At 42.0% G+C, this 25,329-nt stretch overlaps 1 protein-coding gene across 1 annotated transcript in view; it reads right to left on the bottom strand.

Moving 5' to 3' along the window:
• Positions 1-25,329, bottom strand: part of LOC145394038 (uncharacterized) — a 160,440-nt gene that overhangs the window by 46,279 nt on the left and 88,832 nt on the right. The window contains exons 3-4 of the mRNA XM_080268008.1: positions 23,057-23,724; positions 652-792 (exon numbers count right to left, since the gene is read on the bottom strand). Coding sequence (XP_080124134.1) covers positions 652-792; positions 23,057-23,724 — 809 coding nt within the window. The remainder of the gene's footprint in view (positions 1-651; positions 793-23,056; positions 23,725-25,329) is intronic.

Genomic DNA, 25,329 nt, shown 5'->3' with positions numbered 1-25,329 from the left:
CGTTTTTTTCTTTTTATCCATTCTGCTTTAGACCCTAGTTATCTTATTTTGTTTTTGATATTTTCTATTTTATGTCTCGGTTTGAGATTTTTGAAACTGAAGGGATACATAGAGTCTTCATTAACCCTTTCAGTATGATGGGTCTTTCTTAAGCTGAAGTAAATTATCTTGTGGTAGAACGATTAAAACACACACACACACACACACACACACACACACACACACACACACACACACACGCTTATAACACCTCAACCTTCTGTACTTCTAAGTTAGGATGTCCCCGCGCTTACAAGCCATTAGTATAAAGGCTCCCATAAGCGGAAAAACGTCTCTGGAAGTAAAAACGAAAGAAAAAAAAAAAAAAAAGGAAATAAAAGAAGGCTTAATTTTACTGCAAGGGAATAATGGATTTTTTCCCTCCTCTTTACGTCCCATGCATGCTTTACTACCTCTCTCTCTCTCTCTCTCTCTCTCTCTCTCTCTCTCACACACACACACACACACACACACACACACACACAAATCCTGATATATCTGGTCACTTAACCTAATCGTCACCATCTTCATTCTCGCAGCGACGTAATGTTATGCTGTTTCACTTTATCCCAAGCTTACCTGGCAAAATTCCCTTATCCTACCTTCTTTTACCTGTCCTTAGGCGCCAGAGAGGGACGCCTTCACGTGGTGGCACAAATATAACCAGGGAATCAGCTTCCTTACTATCCCCCAAAAGGATAATGGTGGACTTGAGGGTGACAATTTCAGCCTGCAGTCCACCGGGTTCACGTTCTGATGAGCCTGGAGTTACAATTATCAATGCTACTACCACTTCTGTCCTACCGTACCCTAACCCAATCTTCCTTAATCCACGCAATGTACCGTAATTTAGCTCTGCCTAACCTAACCTAGCCTAAGCACACGACCTAATTAATCTACCTTACCCCGACATTAGCTTACCTAACCTAACCTAACCTAATCAAACCAAACCTAACCTAGTCTAATGTGATAAAACCCAACATATCCAAGGGTAAACTAACTTAAACTAAACAGCCTAACTCATCCATTGCAAGGTTAAATTCGTTCTCTAGCGGTCAGCAGGCTTTTTCATTCTGTTCATCTATTCATTTATTTATTGGACCTACGACATTTTCTAACCATCTAACCTAATTTATCTGACCTAATCTAATCCCGTCTAACCTTACCACACCTAATCCCACCTAACTCGGCGAGGTGAGGTGAGATGAGGTGAGTGATAGTGAAGTGAGAAGCAGGTAGGTGAGGTGAAGGTAGGTGAGAAGTGAGGATGGGTGATGTATGGGTAAGTGGGGTCAGATGAGATGAGGGAAGGTGAGATGAGGTGAGGTGAGGTGAGATGAAGTATGGGTAGGTGAGGTGAGGTGAGGTGGAGGTACGAGAGGTGGAAAGGGGAAGGGGGGGTAAAGCGTCATGCAGGTCCCGTTGTAAAAAACCTGGGTCGGCACTCAGCTCATTAACCAGGGGGAACTGAGGTAATTAGCCTAATAACCCGAGTAATGACCACACCACCACACGCACACACACAGACACACCACCAAACGCACATTCGCAGTCACACACAGCGCAGGAATTCGCACACACACACACCACAGGAATTCGTACACAGGCATCCTTTACACACACACACACACACACACACACACACACACACAGAGTCCGCGGTTTCGAACTAAATGAAGTGGAGTTTCAGCCATTTTGATGACTCTTGTTGACTAGTTTACATTAATTGATGCTGACATCATTTAAAAAAAAAAAAAGAAAAAAAAGAAAAAGACTCCTTCACTCTGATGGAGTATATTTTATTTTTCTCATGCTAACTCAAGACGATTTTTTTTTTTCACAAACATACATACATACTCATACACACACACATACATTCTCTCTCTCTCTCTCTCTCTCTCTCTCTTTTGCGCGCACACGCACACACACACACACACACACACACACACACACACACACACACAAACACACACACACACAGAGGCACGCAAGCACAAAAATACATACACACACAAAGCCATCAAACATGCAGGTACTTACACACGTTCTTAACATACACATATTTCCACGTACTTACAGTACAAACACGCACCCACCGCCACCCCCACGTCATTAGAGTACATACACACACACACACACACACACAAAGCCATCAAACATGCAGGTACTTACACACGTTCTTAACGTACACATATTTCCACGTACTTACAAACATGCACCCACCCCCACCCCCACGTCATTAGCGTACACACACACACACACACACACACACACACACACACACACACACACACACACACACACACACCTTTCCAACATTACTAAATACACACAGCCTGTCATCTCCAACCTGTATTAAAATTAAACATTACGACATTGCTATGCCTTCATCGCTAAACCCCCATCTCTCTCTCTCTCTCAGCTATGTTCCACCAATGCACTCATTCCACTCACCAATCATTCGCCAATCAAGACGCACCATTTCATCTGCTTAATGTCACTCAACAATAAAAATGGAAAACAAATCGTGCATGGAGCGGAGTGCTGTCTCTATGGCTGAATGGAGGAGGAGGAGGGGCGGGAGGAGGAGGAGGAAGAGGAGGAGGAAGAGGAGGAGGAGAGGAGGAGGAAGAACAGGAAGAGGAGGAGGAGGAGGAGAAAAGTCTCCAAAGCCAAGGAAAATACAACACAAATCTTAACTTTCAGTCTTGTGCCATCTCTATTATACTTTTTTTATCCAGCTTATGGGGCTTGTTTTGAAAGGGGAGGAGCTAAATATAGTTTTAAAAATTCCTTCATCACCATAGAGCCTTTAAAAATAAAAATAAAAAAAAGCCTGGAAGTTAAAAAAATATATAGACCCAAAACTTCATGTTGAACATTTTGAAATATTACTAAAAACTTCCAAATTGTCAAAAAATAAGGTAGAAAAACGGCGTCCTCAGGCTGAAAAGGTGAAAAATATTATTAATTCTGTCAAGGAGGGCAAAAACCCTTTCGTAATTAACTTTTCAGCACGCAATACCCTGCACTCACGCCTCCTTGCAGTCGCCTGCACAAAGAAAGGTGCCGGGGAGTGCGAATAAATAATGCACGCCGAGCAAGAAGCAGACATTTCGCGCCAAAAACAAAAGCAGGGTATGACGTCATCAGGGATTATGTTCTGAGGTGGATTTGGAGATTCCGTAGCATACTTTTCTTAGCGAATTATTAAGTACATTTTAACCTCGTATTCTACAGCATGATTTTTTTTTTTTTTTTAACTTCCTTTATTAAATACCGACATAACTTAGGGCATGACGTCGTCAGGAACCGTATTCTGGGTGACTAGATGTCGTAGCAAATTTTTCAATGCGATTTATCTTGAAAATTACACTTCGGGTTTCTTTCGTGAGTTACCGATGCAAAGTATGTCGATATCAAAGCGATAAAATATAACACAAAAGAATATTAAAGGACGATATGAAAAAAATAAATCGCTAAACACGGGGTGCTGTGGTCTCCAATACCTCTTAAGGATGACGTCATGAAGGGCGTGACGTCATGAAGGGCGTGACGTCATCGTTTCCAGGCAAGCACGCAATTGGTCCACTAAGTGCTTTGCCGATACGTGTAAGCAGAACCTCAACCACTTCACCCCCAGGACGCATTTTCTGTAGTTAACTGTTTTTGCCTCTGTGGTGAGATTATTTTAACTTGGCAAAGGTCCCTAACCCCTTGTAGCATGGTTGATGGCCACGTGTAGTCAGAGAGGTGGATAAATATGACTAGTAACCAAGGAGACTCATTTCCACCTCACATCTTTATGACTAATAATGAAGAGACTTATTTCCACCTTAACTTTTTGACTAGTAACCAAAGAGACTCGGTTGATGGCCAAGTATAGTCAGGATGGCGGGTAAATTGGACTACTATAGTAACCAAGGAGACTCATTCCCACTCATTATTGTCTAGTAACAAGGACACTAATTTTCACCTCATAACTTTCCGACTAGTAACCAAGTAGACTCATTCCCACCTCATAACCAAGTCTCAACAAAAGTCATGCCACCACAGCAGGGCATTCACATTAATGAATTTGTCCAGTTTCGTCAGCCGATAAGAAACCGACCAAAATCTATTATATGGTATTAAATTAGGAGTTAGTGATGGAGATATGGAAGGCTATATCAACTGAACGAAAGCTACTGAAAATACCAAGAATATAAAACGTACAGTTAGAGTCATGAATATCGCTCCACCTTCAAGAATTATGAAACGCTTACACATTATCCAGAATAGTTCTCTGGGTTCCGAAGAGCACATCATTTGGTTTGAGAAGTTATCGTTTACTCTCCCTTTATTTAGCGTAGGAAAGTGGAGTGATATTAAGTCAGAAATAATGTCACCGCATTTAAGTGGCAAAAACTGGAAACTTTCTGGTCACGCATCTCTCTATGATATAAAAGAGCGAGAACAAAGCTTTTTAAAACGAGGTAAGTCCAATAAATATTAAAAATGGCCATAAATCAGACGGAAAGTTTATATTTTGTGCGGGAAGGGACTAATGGCGAGAGAGGTAAGAGAAGCAAAGATTTATTTTAACTACAGATTAAAAAAACGAGAAATAAGAGTACTTAAATTATATATATATATATATATACATCCCTTGTACCGAATAAATTTTGGATAAAGAAGAACATCTAAAAATGGATATAAATTGCTCAGTATATTCTACACCCAACTGTCTAAAAATAATAATAGAAAATGGGAAGGTAAACACGAAGAGAAATTGAGGGAGGCTAAAATAAAGAAAATTACTTGATTAGAGAGAGAGAGAGAGAGAGAGAGAGTTTGCCATTATTTTCTTTAGCTTTCTCTCTCTCTCTCTCTCTCAGTACAAGCCTTAACCATTTGTAGAAGCGTTCCCGCGAGCTAAAAAAAAAAATGCAGATTGTAAAAAGCTTTTGAACACGTTAACTGAAAAGCGTTGTTAGAGAGAGAGAGAGAGAGAGAGAGAGAGAGAGAAAGAGAGAGAGAGAGAGAGAGAAATGTGCTCAGAACTGTCGAATGTTCTAACTATTCTTAGTAAAGAGGATAGAATTACTCTCTAATCGGTCCAATTTTTTCAGCTTAAACGGCATTGTTAGTTCCCCTGGCTCATCGCAAAGTGAATCTGGTGGACCGCAGCCTGAAGTTACCATTTGGCAGTCCACCATCCTCCTTCAGGGGGATAGGGAGGGAGGTAAGGGACGTTTGTATAACCGGGAAGTGCAGCCGCCTGGTTATATCGGTGCTACCACGTGACGGCGTCCCTCAAACCACTTCGCCTGGGGACTGTAATATAGGGAAATGCAAGGCAGAGCAAATATCAACCAATTCATCCTTGTCTGAGGTTGTTTGCTTAGGAAGGTTATAAGCAAGCATTAACCAATCCCTCCTATCAATATTCTTCACTCTATTTAAGGTAATATTAAATCCCGTATTGTACATGTTCAAGACAAGGATAGCAAACCAGGAAGACACTTTAAGCAAATTATTCCCTCCAATACGTCGACTTAACCTCATCATCGCAACTGGCAAACGGTCTGTACAGCTCTAGGCAGATTTTTTTTTTTTTTTTAGTAATTGTGTTAAAAAATACAAAAGCGGTATTTGGACGCCCCTAACCACTCGGCTGGCTAATTGGTGGCAAAGGTAACGTGATCTCTCTGTGTTAACTAATATTGGGTTTTTTATTGTGCAGTTAATGGATAAAAAAAAGATTAATTCAATGTATGGTTAAAACATTCACGCACAGCAGGCAGGCATGTAGGCAAGCACGTACGCACGCACACACACACACACACACACACACACACACACACACACACACACACACACACACACACACACACACACACACACACACACACACAAACTATACTGTATATTTCAGCACCTTATTTATTTGTCATCTGTCTAATAAGCCCCCTTTGGGGCTAAGATGCGAATGAATGTGTTTGAATGGATGAGTAAATGGGGAGTGTGTCGTCCTGTCTCGGCTACCTCCCTTTCCTTGGGGGAAGCAGCCTAGGTATATAGATAGATAGAATAATAATAATAATAATAATAATAATAATAATAAATAAGTAAATGATAATAACAGTAATAATATTGTTGCTGAGAACAATGATGATGATGATGATGATAATGAGGATGATGATGATGAGGAGGAGGAGGAGAAAGATGATTATGAATACAGAAGTAGACAAACAGAACGAGACTGGTAAAAACATCCACAGACACTCAAACACCAATAAATAAACAGATAAAAACATGGAGCGGTGCCAAGGCACAGCAAACCAGTCCCCGGCAGTCATTTTAGTGTTGACGTATAAACACAACAGGATATCTAGTCACATATGTCACATAACAAATTTGGAGTAAATCGGGTGAAAATCCACGATTCTATGCCTATCTGAAATTTTAGGCCCGACCCACCTGACACTGACCCCCCTACCGCTAACTAGGGGGTGACCTCCCTGATGTAATCATGCATGTTATAGGATGCAAATCTGAGAGATGCACCTTTAGGTTTTGGTTTCATGTCGATATGACGAATTTGAAAGGAGTTATGGCGAAAAAACTATTTTTACCCGTCCCCCCCCCTTTTTTTTTTAACATTTTTTGGGCCTACAGCCTGGGCCTTGGCTCAATTTGGCCCAAAATTTAATCAGGTGATTAGAAGTCATAGTCCATCATCTCTGTATTTTTAGTCAAAATGATCTCCAGTCTTTCAAACGTAGTGTGTCCAGGCATCTCAAAATGAACGGATCTTGAATTTGGCTCTCTCTTGTATTTTATTTTTCTCTTGGAGGGAACTGTTATTGCGGGCTCATGGCCTTTGGTTCCTTCTTCCTCGAATTAAAAAAAAAAAAAAAAGACAGACAAGCAAACAAAGAAACAAACTGAGTGAAAACAATTCCCGGCCCCAAGCCCCTCCGAGGCGAAGACGGGTAACTAAGGACCAAAGATAAGACCTCATACGGCTTGTCAGTCCCAGATAACACTAAGATATCTGAGTGGTTTAATCTGGCCACAAAGATAAGAGATAAGAGACGTGCTTCAGTTGGCTCGCTAGGTAGCAGATATCAGGTAACATTACTCTCGTGGAAGTTACCTCATTTCTACTCATTTCTCTGCTGTAATAATCTTAGAGAGAGAGAGAGAGAGAGAGAGAGAGAGATTGTGTGTGTGTGTGTGTGTGTGTGTGTGTGTGTGTGATGGTTTAAACACGTCCCCCCATCCCCCCCAAGCGACTTAAAGGCTACCGTCAGAGGCACAGACACCACACCATACCACACCACACCACACACCACCATACCACACCCCAAGCCACCCCACCCTATCCCACCCAACAACACAATACCATACCCCACCCCATCCCACACCACACCACACCCCACCCCACCCCATCCCACCCTAACAGAAGCCCACGCAGCATATTCATCATTTTCACTAAATTATTCACTCACATTCACTCACTCATTCACCCTCAATGACTTATTCACTTGGGCGGTGCTCCCCACAGACACCCACGCAACCACACTTCTAACAAAGGTACACTGCGCTTCAATTCCACCTCTCCCACCTCCCCCCCCCCCCGCCAGTCCATCATTCTTTACCTGCATTCATGTTAGCCGCTTACCCCCCTTTCCTATACTACTGGATACGCCCTTGGTAGGAAACAGAAGGTATGGTATCATCACCATTACCATCACCATCGTCATCATCAACACCAACATCACCATCATCACCAACATCATCGTCAACTTCATCCTCCTCCTCCTCATCATCATCATCATCATTATCAGTGCTATCACCATCACCATCCTCCTCCTTCTCCTCATCATATCATCACATCAAAATTCCATCTAAGAACAAACATTTTCGATTTTTGCAAGTGAAAACTCGTCTGGAGAAGCTAACTTATCAAATCTCTTAGCAATAACTGTAATAATAAATCGCGTATGAGTTACTTAAATACATAAAACTGAATAAAAGAAACAGGTAAAGAAAAACAATTACATATAACAAATAAATAAACAATGATAATAAAGATCCTCCCCTGGCAGTAAAACTATATATCAACAAAAACAGAAAAACGCCAAATAAAACACGTCAGTCTTTCCTCTGATGTTATTTGGGTTTATGAGGGAATGTTTAGATGTTTGCATGTCAGAGCGCTTGGTTGGTATGCGCTCTCGTGTTTATATTTAGAAGTTGCAGTTGTCTGTGAGAAAATAATTTATTTTTTTAGACCATACAAATATGTAAGCTTATTTGGGGCCATAATGTACGTTTACCTGTTTGTCTATCTATCTATTTTCATTTATTTAATTATCTGGGGGAACGCACTTTTTTGCGATTGTATACTTTATAAACTTATTTTGACTTCTTCGTTACTGATTTATTTATTTTTTATTTATCTGCGTCCAGATTTGGTTACAATTTAATAGTGCGTTCCTTTAGGCCCAGCAATTCTGTTTCATATTATCACTAGCCTTTCTCAACATAAAGTTTTTGATTTTTTCTTCCTTATAACCTTTGAGAAGGACATGTTTTGCAGGTTTTCAGCCTTGGATCTCTCTCTCTCTCTCTCTCTCTTTCTCTCAAAACACTGGGGTTAATTCCTGACAAGATTAGAGTAAGTGAAACGTGGGTAGTACGGACCGTCGACTTTCTTGATCATTTTTCTCTCTCTCTCTTGCTTTACAGAAAAAAAATGAATGATAGAAAGCCGAGAAAGAACAACAGCCAGAAAAATTATTTTGGGAAATGAAGAAAGGAGTGATGAACCAGCACTTCTTTGTGGTTTTGCAACGATCTACATACCGGTCAATTGCACCTATACGTACACCATTAGCTGCTGACCTTGTGCTTTATGAGGTCAGGTGAATGGTTCAGTAATTCACACCGTCACTCCGAATCTACTTATAGCTCTATCAATATCAGATTTATTTTCTTCTTGCCTACACTTAGGCACATATAAAAGCAAATATTTCTACTTACATTATCGACGTTTGCGACAATGTGTGAGTGAGGGAATGGTTATAGTGTGTGTGTGTGTGTGTGTGTGTGTGTGTGTGTGTGTGTTCGTGTTCTTGAAGTTACTCCTATGAAACCCTTGTTTACACCCAGGTTCAAGAAACACGGGAGGATATTATGATTAACTCGACGTGTGTCTGTCTGTAAAACTGAAGAGAATAACTGAATAAGTTTTCACCCGATTTTGCCCAAATTTGGAGGAATGGCTGAGAGTCTTTATCTTTCTGTCTGTCTATCTATGTATACGATAATTCCTACAAGCGTTTTTATGCAACCAATATTCTTAATGAAGAGGGCGACAGCTGTCCACGAAACTGTTTAGAAATACTTTTTTTTTTTTTTTTCGTCTGCTAGTGTGGCTTTTTGTATCCTGTTCTAATTGAAGTTCAGTCTGAAACGTTACTGAATTAAGATTTTTTTCCCTTCCAGAGCTATGCAAACAAAACTGATCTTTCATCTTAAATAACTTAAGTTGTGAATGGGAGTCTGACACCTACAAAAACACAATTTATAACGAGCATCATCGAAAAAACAAAAACTGCCGGACATTTGAAACTGCTAAGAAAAGTTTTTAAAAACTGGCCAAAAACTCGGGGAAGAAACGACGGCGTGACTAAAAAATTCACGGACCAATCAGGTTGATGGATCCACATGACGTCATCAAGAGGTTGTGACGTCACGCCTGGTGTCGATAAATTCAGGGGCTGAGGGAGTTATGGGTCAGTATGCTTGCGTCATCGGGACGAAGGTGATGACGCCCGGGTGCTGAGATGGTGGTGATGGTGACAATGGTGCTAGATTACGGTGATATGTTGGCTGGATAGTGGTTGGTCACGGGGGAATGTTGGTTGGATGGTGGTAGGTCATGGGGGATGTTGGTAGGTCACGGGGGAATGTTGGTTGGATGGTGGTAGGTCATGGGGGATGTTGGTAGGTCACGGGGGAATGTTGGTTGGATGGTGGTAGGTCATGGGGGATGTTGGTAGGTCACGGGGGAATGTTGGTTGGATGGTGGTAGGTCATGGGGAAATGTTGGTTGGATGGTGGTAGGTCATGGGGGAATATTGGTTGGATGGTGGTAGGTCATGGGGAAATGTTGGCTGGATGGTGGTAGGTCAGGGGGGAATGTTGGTTGGATGGTGGTAGGTCATGGGGGAATGTTGGTTAGAACGTTGGTTGAATAGCTCTTGGATGGTAGAAGTGAGTGAGGTGTGTAGGTGAGATAGTGGTGATGATAGTCTGTCTAACGGTCGTAGGTCACGAAGAAATGTTGGCTGGAATGTTGGTAGTAGCAGCTAGATGTTGGTTGAAATGGTGGTAGAAAAATATAGTGTGTGGGTGAGATGGTGGTAGGTCAATGGGAAATGGTTGGAATGTTGGAAGTAGTGGCTGTATGTTGGTAATGATAATGGTGGTAGGTGATGATGGAATGTTGGTTGGAATGGTGGTAGATACGGTTAAAGAAGTGAATGGATGTTGGTGAAATGGTGGTAGCGGACGTGGTGATGATGGTGGTGTTAGGTCGCGGAATGTTGGTCGGAATGTTGGTGGGAGGTGTATGAATGGTAGTGATGGTGGTTGTCACGATGAATTATTAAGTAAAGATGGCCAGGGAATGTGTGTGTGTGTGTGTGTGTGTGTGTGTGTGTGTGTGTGTGTGTGTGTGTGTGTGTGTAGTCACCATTATCACTAATACCACTATCACTATCATCATCACCACTAATAATCACCACTAAGAGTATCATCATTAACCACCACCACCAACACCACCACCACCATCACCACCACCACCACCACCACTACTACTACTACTATTACCATCATTATTATCACCGCCATCATCATCATCAAATACAATGTCACCGCACGAAGGGGTTGGCGGAGGGCCTTCCTCATATCTTCACTACAAGACATCTAGCTAAATAAAATCGTCTAAGGAGAGAGAGAGAGAGAGAGAGAGAGAGAGAGGTTAATTAATTCACGCACTAATTAATAAGAGTGAAAAACAACCTTTGAGTCCACATTTAGAAACCCTTGTCAATTTCACGCGATATTTTGAGTCTGCGTCTGCTGTTAATAGGGGCAGCATTAAATTATTTTATTAAATGATTAGCTGGCCACAAAAAAAATCCCTCTTTGAAAAATTAAGAGCACCATAAAAAAATCTGATTGATTATTGGATTGACTAGGCCCTGAATAACTGCATTTTTTACGTTCTTAGCTGTATATAACTGCATGTTTTAAATTATAACCGCATATTTGAGAATGTAACTAAATGACTGATATAGGAATAACTTTGATCTGAACTGCTATTTACTTTGCTGAACATAACTGTACTCTTCAGTTGTTTAAATTAAAGTAGCGGCGAATTAAGACGATTTACCCTGATTGATTATTTGATTGATCTGCTGTGAATCATTATGCCAGTGCCCAAGAAAGGCCAGGTAATTCTATATTTAGTGAGGCAGGTAGGGTCAGGTACCACTCCTCCCCCTCCACACGGGAATGGAATCGACCGTCATCGACTCGGTACCGTCCTGACCCCCGGACCGCGGACTATTCTCGGCGAGGGAATGGTCGTCGAGTCAACACACGGCTAGTTGAAGGGTTACGCACGCACGCAAGCAAGAGGAAAGAGGAGAAAAGGAGACTGAGAAAGGATGGGAGAGGAGAAGAAATGAGATTGAGATTATACATGTCACAATAAACTGGCGAAATAACAAAATAAGGAGCATCAGCGTCTCGGCTGGGGGACGGTCAAAACAATGCCCGCTGAGGGGATAACGCACGCACACAGGCACAGAAATAAGAACAGACTAAGAAGAATATAAAAAAGTAGATTAAGAACATATGCCTAACAATTAGGGAACAAAATCACGAAAAAGGGAAGCTGAAACAACTAACAGAAATTAAAAAAAAAACTGTCTTCATGATCATCAACACTCGTATGTTCGATGATCATCATAATCTCGGTAAGGGAACTGTTAACACCGTCCAGCCGAGAGGTTACGCACGCACGCAAAGGAAGAAGAGAAACAGAAGACTGAGAATAAACAAGGAGACTGAAAGTAATACAGAGGCAGACTGAGAAATTGTATAAAAGAAGACTGAGAATATATAAAAGGCCTGAGCTTATATGTCACAATAAAGAACGAGGAAAGAGTCATCACCGTCATCGTAACTCTATTTTTTCATCATCGTCTGCATTGTTCCGCAGACACGCAAACACAGTAAGACAAGGAGGGGAAAAAGGGAAACGAAATATATCTGTCACACTTAATCTGCGAAAAGACTTATCATCATCAACATAACTCTGTTTTCCATTACCTCTCTCACAACCCGGAAAACTCTAGAATTCCGTCTCAGTTAACGTCACACGATTTTACTCTGCAGACTCCACCTTTGAGCTATACCTTACACACCTAGCTTCATAATTACCTTAACAAAAGTTAATCTGGCTACTGTCCAATTAAAACCGGATGTCAAACCCTTGTCATGCACTCCGTTCAAAATTCATCCAGCCAGCTCGATCCCTGGCCTCATCTACCTTCTTACCCCTCTTCACACACTGTACCACGTCTATATACCTTCTTGGCAAACCACGTCTCCAACCTCTAAACTTACTCACATATTCCCTTTTCACTATCCAGTTTATAACCATTCCCTCTGTCTGTATCACCAAATATCTAAACAGGCTCTCTTCAACACTGCTATCCGCGGACTTCCTTGCTCCTCATCTTCCACTTCCCGCATTAATTTCTTCTCCTATCCACACTCCGCACTCCACAAACGTTTCTCAGTAACCCCATCTCCACTGCTCTGACTTGATTTTTCGTTTTCATGCCATACCAGCACTTCACATCCATACGTTAATGTCGGCACTAAAACTCCTTCATGCAACGCTACTTCAGTTGCCACACTCAGACTTCTGCTTCGTGTCCAGGCATTCATAGCCCCAGCCACTTTTCTTCTGTATGCCACTCTATTCTTCTCTTCTTTTCACATCCGCCTTCCTTTTTCTATTACTGCATCCAGGTACTTATCTCTCTCACCAATTCCAGTCGCTTTCTATTCACTCATATCACACTGGGAGTCACTTTCTCAACAACCATCAACCTCTTATCACATTTACTTTCATGGCGCGACGCTCATGGCCATTAAAAAAAAAAAACGTACAAGCCTGAAAAGTTCTTGTTCACTATCAACAAGCAATATACATGCACGTCACTTTAAATACTCTTTCTTGAAGCGTGTCTTTTTGGCAAATATAACTATGTAAAAATAATCAAACAGATATATAAGTAGATAAAATAACAACACCACACCAGTAAACAATGGTAAAAGCATATAAGTAAATACTCGTAAATAAACAAAAGGCCGCCAAGCTGTTCCATCGACCATCCTCACCCCCGTACGTCTCTCTAAGTAGCCATTTCGTCCCCATTGCAGTCCGCCTCTTAAGGTTTTACTGCCCTTAACACCGGTCCACCGCCTTCTTACCATTGATTTTGATTTCAATTTACGAGTGTGTGTTATTTCGCCAGCCCAGTCCAGCCAGCCCGGGGCCAGAAAAAGCCTTAAGTACGGGCTGTAATATCGCCCCAGGGATGGATGATTTAGCGGTGTGTCAGACCGGATTTGTGTCAGAATATATTTGACAGAAAGGAGTTGTGTCAGAGAGGATTTGACAAAGGACTGGATTTGTAGGTTCGCCAGAGAGGATTTGTAGATTTCTCAGACGATCTGTGCATTTCCAGCGCGATTTTTATCAATTAACAATGCAAATATTAAGTTTACTTGAGGATTCGTATCGTAGAAAATTAATAATCGGATTTATGTGAGAGGATTTAACAACGTGTCACAAGTTTAGTGGAAAATTAACCGGTGAAAATAAAATCCCTGGCTCCAGGACGATTATTTTGGCGATGATGTCAGAGTGGATTTGTGTCAGGCCGAATTTGTGAATCAGTGTCAGAGGAAATATATCTGCGAAATCTAAAGGATTTCTCACGTGATTTGTAGAGCTGTCAGAACGGATTTCTATCATATCGGATTTGTGGATCAGTGTCAGAGGAGATTTATCTGGGAAATTATTTGATTAGATTAAAGGATTTCTCGTGCGAGCTGTGTCAGAATGGATTAAAGGATTTGGGCCAGAAAGGATTTGCCAGTTAAGCAAATCAGATTAGGGGATTTCTCAGGCGATTTATTGGAACTGTGTCGGAGTGGGTTTGTGTCAGAGTGGAAAATTATTTGATGTGTCTGAGTTTACCAATTCCCATCAAAATTATTAACCCCTTCAAACTGAGGACATTTTAAATTTCATCCTCACTTCCTTCCGACGATTTTCTTCAGCTAAGGAGAGATTTTTCCCACTGAAGGCGTTGGATATAGCCTTCAGGAACCTCTACAAGAAGTCGTTCTTAACGGACAGACAGACAGACAAACAGACGGATATTTGTCTGACCACAACAACTAGAATGGCACAAAACAAATACACTCGCTTTGAGGCTGCAAAATTAAAGAAATAAAACACGGCCCCGGATTCAAAGGGTTAAGAGAGTCCTTGCAATAGCTAGAACCGAACCCGCAGCCAAGCGGAATCGAACGTGTGACCAATTAAAGCTCGGCCCGCTACCACACCAACTCGACCACCACCTCCAAAGACCCAAATCCTATCCTGTTCCATGTAACACCTAGGACTGAACCCGTAGCCAACCGGAATCGAAAGCGTGACCAAACAATCCCGTGCCCACTATGCTACCGACTCGACCACCACCCGTGAGGCCCAGCAGTGTCCTGGGTGGGTCATTCTGGCTACCTAGAATGTCATTATCGATAAGAGTCCATAAAACGAGAATAAGAGGAAGAGGAGGATGAAAAAGAGGAGGGGAGGAAGAGGAAGATGACTGGTGTAGGAAGAGAAAGCAACAAACATGAAAACGATGATGCAAATTAAGCTCAAAAATGATAATACTACGGTAACAATAATAATAATAATAATAACAATAATAATAATAATAATAATGATGATAATAATAATAATAATAATAATAATAATGGAAGAGGAATAGGAGGAGGAGGAGAAGAGGGAGAAAAAAAAAGAAAAGAGTTTTTCAAAAATAACAACACACTGCAGAAATTTGCTTTTCGCTTGCCAATCTTATAATTATTCTCTAAATTTACCTCTCTCCCTCTCTCTCTCTCTCTCTGACTCAGCCGGCGTCCTGGGCTGGTGGCTGGGTCAGTGGAGTAAGACCTTAGTTCCGGTTCCACCCCAAATTACACACCGGTCAACCCCCCCTCCTCCTCATGTAGGTTATTTCTTTGTCTGTCTGTCTGTCTGTCTGTCTCTCTCTCTCTCTCTCTCTCTCTCTCTCTCTCTCTCTCTCATGCATTCCTTTCCGAAATCTAAATCACATCTTTTGCCTTCCGGCTCACTCTCTCCCTCAGTTGTATTTCACTCCACATACCACTCTCCCTGGCTCACTTTTCTCACTCACTCATTCACACAATCTCTCATTTACATATTTCCCAAATTCTTACATATTTTCTCTCTCACCCCCCTCTCTCTCTCTCTCTCTCTCTCTCAACCTCTTTAATCTTCCGTACTACATTATCATCCTAATGCTAGTCTCTTGCTTCCCTCATCTCTCTCTCTCTCTCTCTCTCTCTCTCTCTCTCTCTCTCATCAACTCCCTAGGCCTCCGTGTCACCAAAATAGAATATGACGTGAGAAGTGACAATGATCCTGATCGATGAGAGAGAGAAAGAGAAAGAGAAAGAGAAAGAGAGAGAGAGAGAGAGAGAAAGAGAGAGAGGTGACAAACTCGCGCCTCTTACAGATTCGAATTGATGATGACAAGACATAAAATGACGTTTAAATGGACTGTGTGTGTGTGTGTGTGTGTGTGTGTGTGTGTGTGTGTGTGTGTGTGTGTGTGTGTGTGTGTGTGTGTTTATTTTGTGTCCACCTTATCAAAATTCACGAATCTGTAATCTAACATTTTTTTTGGTCACATTCACTTTCATCCCACTTGAACGAATTTCGGAGACAATAAGCCTTTGGTTCCTTCATCCTGCATATAAAAAAGGTGGGGTTGTTGGGGGTGGGGGAAGGAAATAGGGGGTCAAGGAACTACCCCCAACCCAAGCCGCCCAACCACCTGGCTTTACCATGTGTGAAGGAAAGACCCATTCTGTGGTGCATGACAAAAAGCAATATTCCTGTAAATTTTGCACGCTTTGCCGAAGTAATGCGTTATGTTTTGCATTTACATTTTTTTAATATGGACGAAGCTTTTATAAATAACATACAAGATATTAACGTATCATTCATAGGGCTAAATCGGTGCGGAAGAGGTGCTTCGTTCAGTACAGGGCCAAATTAATATAAACATAGATAGATAGATAGAGAGATAGACAGACAGACAGATGGATAGGTAGATACATAATTAGACGGAAACAGAGACAGATAGACAGATGGACAGGTAATTAAACAGACAGGTAGACGAATCCCACTTTAGTTATAATCACAGCCAATATTTTTCCCCTTCATCATTAAAATAATAAAAACGACAAACAACAACTATCACAATTTCATGCTCATTATCGCTATCCTGATGCTGATCCTCATTCCCATTCTCAGCACCCCCGGCCATTTTATACTTTTATCCAGACATTACGTAAACGAGGCTTTGAATGACGTGTTAAGCCGTGCATGATAGCGCCTCACTGACACAAACATGTATCAGACATGAGAGGTCAACATGGGTCAAAGGTCAACGATAGGTCATATGGTCTCTTTGTCTGTTTTAGGATTTTTATGATGATGATGATGATGATGATGATAATGATGAGTAGTAGTAGTAGTAGTAGTATCATCATCATCATCACGATTATCATTAACATACCTATTATTCTCATCATTAGTATAAATTTCATTCTCATCATCATCATTCAGACTCAATTTCTCATTACGGTATATCAGAAAGACAGAGCGAGGAGCGTGAATCATAAAATCACGAGAGAGAGAGAGAGAGAGAGAGAGAGAGAGAGAGAGAGAGAGAGAGAGAGAATAATGCATGTGAATGAAAATGAGAAACGCAATGAAGGGGAGACTAAGAAAAATTTAGCATCTCTTAAAAATAACACCATTTTTTTCCATTTCTACCTTCTTCAAGACGATTTTCCTCAGTCGTGGGGAGATATTTTGAACTGGTGGGGTTGAATATTGTTGAATTGCCCAAATAAATAAAAATCCCTTGAAAAATAAAGAGAATAAATAAACACAACAATCTAAGCGAGATACATTCAGTAATGCACTCTCTCATTTTCCGTACTACATTATCTTACAAATGCTTGTCTCTTCCTTCCCTCATTTACGAAATTCTACTCTCTCTCTCTCTCTCTCTCTCTCTCAACACAGTTAAAGCCACCGACCACATAAAAATGAAACGGCCATGCATTCACATTCACTCCTTATTCATCATCATCTCCCTAACTCAATTTTCGCACCATTTCAGGGGCTGGGTGCGTTTCAGGAATTGGAAAATGAAAACACATGAGAACGAGAAGCTGTAAATCATCATCATCATCACCAGCATCCTATCTGAATTTTACACGACTTAAGATACTGGAAAAAATAAGAAAAATGAATTAAAAAAAAACATACTGGTAGTAGGAGGGTGAATAAAAATAATAATAATAATAATAATAATAACAATATCACCACTACTATAATCACCACCACCACCACCAAAAATAATAATAACAACAACAATAATAATAATAATAATAATAATAATAATTCCTTCCCGCCTTAACAAAATCCCCCCAACAAAAGCACACAAATAAAAGCCTTAGTTTATGCCTTGATACAACATTACATAGGCAAACACAAACAGAGTAATGAAAGGGGGAGAATTATTAGGAGTAATTCTCTCTCTCTCTCTCTCTCTCTCTCTCTCCTCTTTCCCTGTTTCATATTCTCTGATAATTCTTCTCTTGTTCCCCTGCTTTGCATATTTCTCATTTTCTTTCCATCAACAATATTTTTGCTCTCTCTCTCTCTCTCTCTCGCTCTCTCTCTCTCTCTCTCTCTCTCTCTCTCTCTCTCTCTCTCTCGCACCTCACCCTCTCCCTTTCTAATGTTCGACTCTCCCTTCCTTCATTTACACTTGTCTGCTCTCTCTCTCTCTCTCTCTCTCTCTCTCTCTCTCTCTCTCTCTCTCTCTCTCATTTTTCCACCCCACTCATTTCCCTTTCAAAGCTACATTATTCTCTCTCTCTCTTTCTCTCTCTCCCATTTTTACACCACACACATTTCCCTTTCAAAGCTACATTATCCTCTCTCTCTCTCTCTCTCATTTGAGTTATTACCTTAATTTTTCCCCTTATCCCTTCCTTATTCATTTTCTGCCTGTCTGCTTCTCTTGCCTATCAGCCTGCCTGCCTACCTACCTACCTACCTACCTAACTCCTCTACCTTTCTGCCTACTCATCACCTTACCTACCTACTTATCAACCTATCTACCTGCCTCTCTGCCTTCCTCCCTACAAACCTACCTCCTTCCTACCACTATCACTACTACGACAATTACCACTACTACCAGAACGGCCATTACTATCACAACTACCTCCATCACAACCAACGCCACAACTTCCACCATTACCACAGCTACCACAATAAGATCTCTAGCCCTCCATTAACAACTACCACAACCATCAAAAGCAAAACTACCACAACCTACCACATCTGCCTAGACAACTACCACAATTACAGCAAGTAGCCAAAAACCGTCATGGCCACCACAACTACCACTATCGCAACTATCACAATTAGCTCTCTACCACCACCACCATTAAAACTACCACAATTACCATCATCACCACCACAACCACCACCACCACAGTTACCACCACTACCAAGACCACCACCACCACCAAAAAACCATAACCACGACCACCACCACAACAACAACCATAGTCCCACCTACCACAATGAATTCTCTACTCACCCTACCACAACTACCACAATCGGCCCACCACCCGTGACTCGTAAACTCCAGCATAATCATGATACATTGACTGCCTGGCTGCCGTGCTGGGAATTGTAGTAGTAGTGGTACTTGTGGTAGGTGGGTAGATTTAGCAGTACTCTAGTAGTAGTCGGAAAGGGAAGATTGAGTAGTAGTAGTAGTAGTGACTGTAGTGGCAGTGGTGGTTTAAGACGTAATATTGGTACTTATGGGACTGAAAGACAAGGAACACTGACAGTTGTGGTAGTAGTGGTAGTTGAGGTTAAAAGTTTGGTAGCTGCAATAATCTCAGCTGTTGTGGTGAGTGATGGTTGAAGTAATGTTGGTAGTTGTGGTAGTTTAGGCTTTAATATTTGTAATTGTGGTAATGGTGATAATGCTGGTAGTTGTGGTTACCGTGGTATATGAAATGCTGGTAGTTGTGGTAGGACAGGTTTCAGTGCTGGAAACTGTGGTGACTTTGGAGGTAATGGTGGTAGTTGTGAGTATGATGATGATGATGATTGTGTGTGTGTGTGTGTGTGTGTGTGTGCTGAGAGAGAGAGAGAGAGAGAGAGAGAGAGAGAGAGAGAGAGAGAGAGAGAGAGAGAGAGAGATTCATAATTGGTACCAGAAAAGATTTAAAAAAAAAATGTGCAAGAGAAAACAACAAAAAAAAAGAAAAAAAAAATGGAATGCCCCAACAGCTTGACATCTCTCTCTCTCTCTCTCTCTCTCTCTAATCTCCGCTCAACTCAAACTTTTTACTCCCTTTACTGATGTATTACACTCCATTATGATTTAATTAAAACACTCAGTCCCACTAAAATATTAAAACATATATTTTTTCCCTTTACTAAAAGATATATTTAAAAATGAGCGAGACTTTTTTTTCTCATTACTAAACTGAAAGAGTTATATTGTAAGGGTTACGGGTGTAGAATTAATATTTTTGGGTTTGCATAAATTTCTATCTCTCTCTCTCTCTAAGCAACAAAAAAATGCACATGAAAAATAATCGCTAATTTTTCCACGAAAGACAAAAAGAAAAAAAAAAAACACTAGACAGTGACGACCCTGACATGCGATCTTCAAGACAGGGAGACGACAGGATGAGATTGGACTGTTTATACATACATACATCCATACACAAACATACATACATATATATCACACGTACATACATACAAACCTATCAACATGAAATCATACTTGCTGGTCACACACACACACACACACACACACACACACACACACACACACACACACACACACACACCTACCCTGATGACCGATTTCTAAGCTGTGTGTGTGTGTGTGTGTGTGTGTGTGTGTGTGTGTGTGTGTGATATCACCGCACTGCCGTCTTGTCATCAGTCATTCCTGGGGTCTTGGCCAACCTTCTGGCCCTCGCTCCTCACACACCACTTTTTAGTACACACACACACACACACAAACACACACACACACACACACACACACACACACTTCCTCGTTGTGTCATGTGTCATTTCCAAGATCTAACCCAAACTCTCTGACCTTTATCCAACCGCACTCTATCCATCGTGGTCTCAGTATGGTCTATAATCCTGACTATTTTCTTTATTTTATTTTTTCACTTTAGTTCTTTCACCTCAACTTGGCCCAGATTTCCACTTTGTTGCTTACTGCACGTAGGTCAATGAAAGAAAAAGACAATCTTGCAGCTACACATCATCTCCATAGCACTTCTTTATGACTATTATCATATTTCTCTGTCAACCTTTCTCAGATGAAATTTTGGGCCAAGTTAATGTGAAAAGCGTGTGGGAGTAGAATTGCCATCTATCCATCTTGAATGCTGACCCATAATAAGAGATTACCAATAAAATATGATGCCAGTCACGAAGAAGTGCTACGGAAGGAATGTAGGATCGCAGCATTGTCGTATCCTAACACTGAGCTCCGTGTAACAGGTAAAAGAAGGACGAAAGTCTCTGGCATGTAAAAATGAATAAATTGGAGCCTAACGCAACCCAGGTCAACACAATAATAGGCGTAGCGTCCCTAGAGGTATAATTAATTCTGTGTTGTGATTATTGGGTACCATCACACACAAATGTCACTGAACCAATTACTGTCTGTCTGTCTCTCTCTCTCTCTCTCTCTCTCTCTCTCTCTCTCTCTCTCTCACACACACACACACACACACACACACACACACACACACACACACACACACACGCAAGCACGCACGCACGCACGTAAGCCAAGGTATAGAGGCACTAAATATAACATTGTTCGTGGAAATGCTGTTAAGATAGTGCTATACATCACGCGTGAGAAAGAGAGGGTGTGGTGAGGGAGAGTGATGACAGTGTGGTGAAGGTTGAGGTGGTGTGGTGAGGTGTGGTAAGATGCGGGAGTGGTGTGTGTGTGTGGGGGGGGGGGGGTTAAGGTGAAGAGGTGATTCGTAACCAAGAGATGACAACTATTTTTTTATGGTCATCCGAAGTATTTACCTTCATAATGAGTGCCTCTTAATCATTTTAATTTTTATATATACTCAGGGCAAAGCATGTCGGTGTGAAAATGCAGACGCAATAGAGGCAGATTATTAATACCAAACTTAACACAACATTTAATATCTGGTGTGTGTTAGACAGAGCCACTGATTGATGGTGGAAGGAAACTGTAGCTGGGATACAGTGAAATACTCCATGTTTGATTGGTATGTTCGATCAATGGCGACCAGCTTACGTTTCCAGGGAGGTATACAGTTTATTGCTTTCGAGTGTACCTTATGCTGACATATTCAAGGCTACATCTAATATTTTTTTCTCTCCAATCCTTTCCCACTTCCTCCTCCTCGTTCCTTACTCCCGTTCTTCTCCCCATTCTCCCATCTCTCGGCCTCCTTCCTTCTCCATCCTCTCCTCTTTTTCCTTGTCGTTTTCTACTTCTTCCCCCACTTCTTTCTTCCGCATCTCTGCCTATTTATTTCCTCTTCCTCTTCATTCGTTTCCTCCTCACTTCTTCCCTGACCCTCTTCATTCCCCCTCTTCTCTTCTCTCTTACTCCTTCCTACCTCCTTCTCTCTTACCGCTTCACTCCTCCTCCTTTTAACTCCTTGTCTCATTTTCCTCCTGCTCCCATCCTTTCTTCCTTCCTTCGTTCTTTCCCTCCTTCCTTCTTCGCTCTTTCCTTCCTTCCCTCCCTCTTTCCCTCCGCGTTCAACAAACCTAAAATTTCTTGATGTAATTCTCGTGGGACAAGCAGTGTGAATGAACCCCCTGAAAGGTAAACAAGATCCCCCCCTTCTCTCTCTCTCTCTCTCTCTCTCTCTCTCTCACACACACACACACACACACACACACACACACACACACATGGAGGACTAAAAATAACAAAATCCTGATGGCTGACGCAAAAAGCCTGACAAATGAAGGGGAAAAATAACAGTGCTAAGATTAATGGGAAGGAGAGAGAGCGGTCTATCAGGCTACAGTAGGTTACACTACCCAGTCCAAGTTGGCCGGATTAGATTAACTCAGATTGGCTCAGGTGGCAGATTAGAACGGATTAAATGAGGTTTGGTTATGCTAGGATGACGAATTACGTTGGGGAAGGGTAGGGTAGGGTAGGGTAGGGAAGGGTAGGGTATGGCAGGACAGGACAGGGCAGGGCAGGGCAGGGTAGGGTAGGGTAAGGTAAGGTAAGGTAAGGTAAGGTAAGGTAAGGTAAGGTAAGGTAGGGCAGGGCAGGATAGGGTAAGGTGGGGTAGGATTGGGTTTGAATGGGTCAGGTTAGGTTAGGTTAGACTAGGCAGCATAAGGCTAGGTTATGTTAGGAAGACAGATCAAACCAGCTTAGGACTCGGTAGAATAAAATTGCTTGCCTTAAACTAGAAATAAAAAGCCAGGAAAAAAATCATCATATTGAGTACTTACGAACAACGGTGAGGTTGATGTGGGTGGAGTGTGCTGGCGAGGTATGGTACTCCACCCTACACTCATACACTCCCTCGTGACCACTATGTACCGCCCTGTAGCTCAGTGTAGCACGCCCGCCCTCCACCCTCAGCACGCCCACGCCACCACCCACACCGACGCCCAGGCGATTCTTAGAAATGCCCAATCCATTGTTTACATCCAGTCGGTTATTCACACCCGATCTCTTATTTACACTCGATCGTTTATTTACACCTGATTGGTTATTCACACTCCGTCTTTTGTTTACGTCCAACTGGTTATCCATACCCACAAAGAGTCCGTTATCCACACCAATTAAATTATCCACATCCACTCCAAGTCGATTATTCCCGCCAAAGTCGTGACTGTTCGAAATGGAGAGGTGTACGGTCGATTTGGGTATTCGGCCATTTCTCCTCATGTCCATGTTCGTCTTCCACCTTGACTTCTTGGATTTCACGTCCGATTTGGGCTTCCTCGGACGCCCAACGCCCGATTTCGGTATCCTTAGTCCCATCTTCGGCCGTCGGGTGATCGGTTTGGGCTGCTTCGGTTCGGAATTCGTATTTGGCTCTGGTTCCTCGGTCATTTTGCGAAGGTCCAGCGGTGATGATACGGCTCGGGCGGGTATGGGTCGGGCGTAGTGACTGTGGGAGAGAGAGATAAAAAAGTTAGAGATAGAATTAGAGATAGATGTATGGATAAACTGGCTGGGCTTCAGTGCTCTTTTATATATACGTGAGAGAGAGAGAGAGAGAGAGAGAGAGAATGGAGGAGGAAAGGAGGGTGAGCAGCAGGAAGGGGATGATGGGGAAAAAATGAGGGAAGGAGGAGAAGATGGAGGAAAGCAGGGGATGAAACAGGAAGGAGAAAGTGGGGAGGGAGGGAAAGACGGAGGGACAAGAGAAAAGATTGAAGGAAGGGAGGATGGAAGGAGGGAGAAAAGGGAAGATTAATGCACATGAAGGAAGGAAGAAGGAATGAGAAGCTGGCAGAGAGGGAAGGAGGGAGGGGAGGGGGAACGCAGAGGGAGGAGGGGAAGGAGAGAGGTGGAGGAGGAAGGGAACGAACGTGTGGGGAGGGACAGTGAGGGAGGAAGATGAAAAAGAAGGGAGAGAGAGAGTGGAGGAAGAAGAATGAGTAGGAAAATGGAGGAGAGGAGGAAGGGAGAAAGGGGAGGAAGATGGGGAAGGGAGAGGGAGGGAGGGAGAACACGAGGGATGGATGACAGAACTAAAGGAGAGATAAGAGGGAGGAGGAGGAAGGAAAGAGAAGGAGAAAGACAATAAGGAGGGGGAGACTGTGTGTACGAAGGATTACAGAAAAAAGATAAGGACGAGGAGAAGGGAAGGAGGGAGGGAGGGAGAGAGGACTGTGACGGAGGAAAGACGAGAGGGTGAGAGAAAAAGAAGGGAGACCTGATACGCACATCACACACACACACACACACACACACACACACACACACACACATACCTACAGGCACACGGGAACGCACACTCATTAGCCTACACGTCTAACCTCATATGCTTTCCACACACGTACATGCAGGCAAAGATTATATACATACACACACACAAGCATAAGCGCCCAAACTCATATGCGTTTACCACACACACACACACACACACACACACACACACACACACACACACACACACACACACACACACACACACACACACACACACACACACACACACACACACACACACACACACAAAACACAGATAAAAACATAATTCATATTAAACACCTGTTTGAGAGAGAGAGAGAGAGAGAGAGAGAGAGAAAGAGAGAGAGAGAGAGAGAATAACTGAAAAAAAGAAAAAAAAAAAAAAGCAAGCAAGAGGCCAGTTATAAGATTATTATTTTTCGATTTAGCCTTTTTTTATATCAAATATATCCAAAAATGACAAACCTATACTCTTTTAACCTCAAGCCGGCCTAAAATTATCATCTCTGTATTAGATGCTGATTTACAAGAGATCAGTACTAGAACATCACGTTAGTCACGAAGTGCAATGGAAAGAATGTAGATCTGTAGCATTGCCGTCTTCCGCTCCTGTGCTGCGTGAAATTAGCTGCAAAAGGACGAAAATCTGGGCCAAGTTAAGGTAAAAGTACAACAGTCACGAAGAAGTGCTATGGAACGAGTGTAATGCAGCAACTCTGTCCTTGTCTGCCACTGAGCTACGTATAATAAACTCCAAAAGGACGAAAATTTAAGTCAAGGTGAAAAAGCAATAGTC

This window comes from Coenobita brevimanus, chromosome 26 (assembly GCF_032717465.1).
Source record: "Coenobita brevimanus isolate Jiangsu-jjx chromosome 26, ASM3271746v2, whole genome shotgun sequence".
NCBI classification, from domain to species: domain Eukaryota; kingdom Metazoa; phylum Arthropoda; class Malacostraca; order Decapoda; family Coenobitidae; genus Coenobita; species Coenobita brevimanus.
Note: the sequence above shows the minus strand (reverse complement) of the source record. Positions and strands in the feature narration are given on the sequence as shown.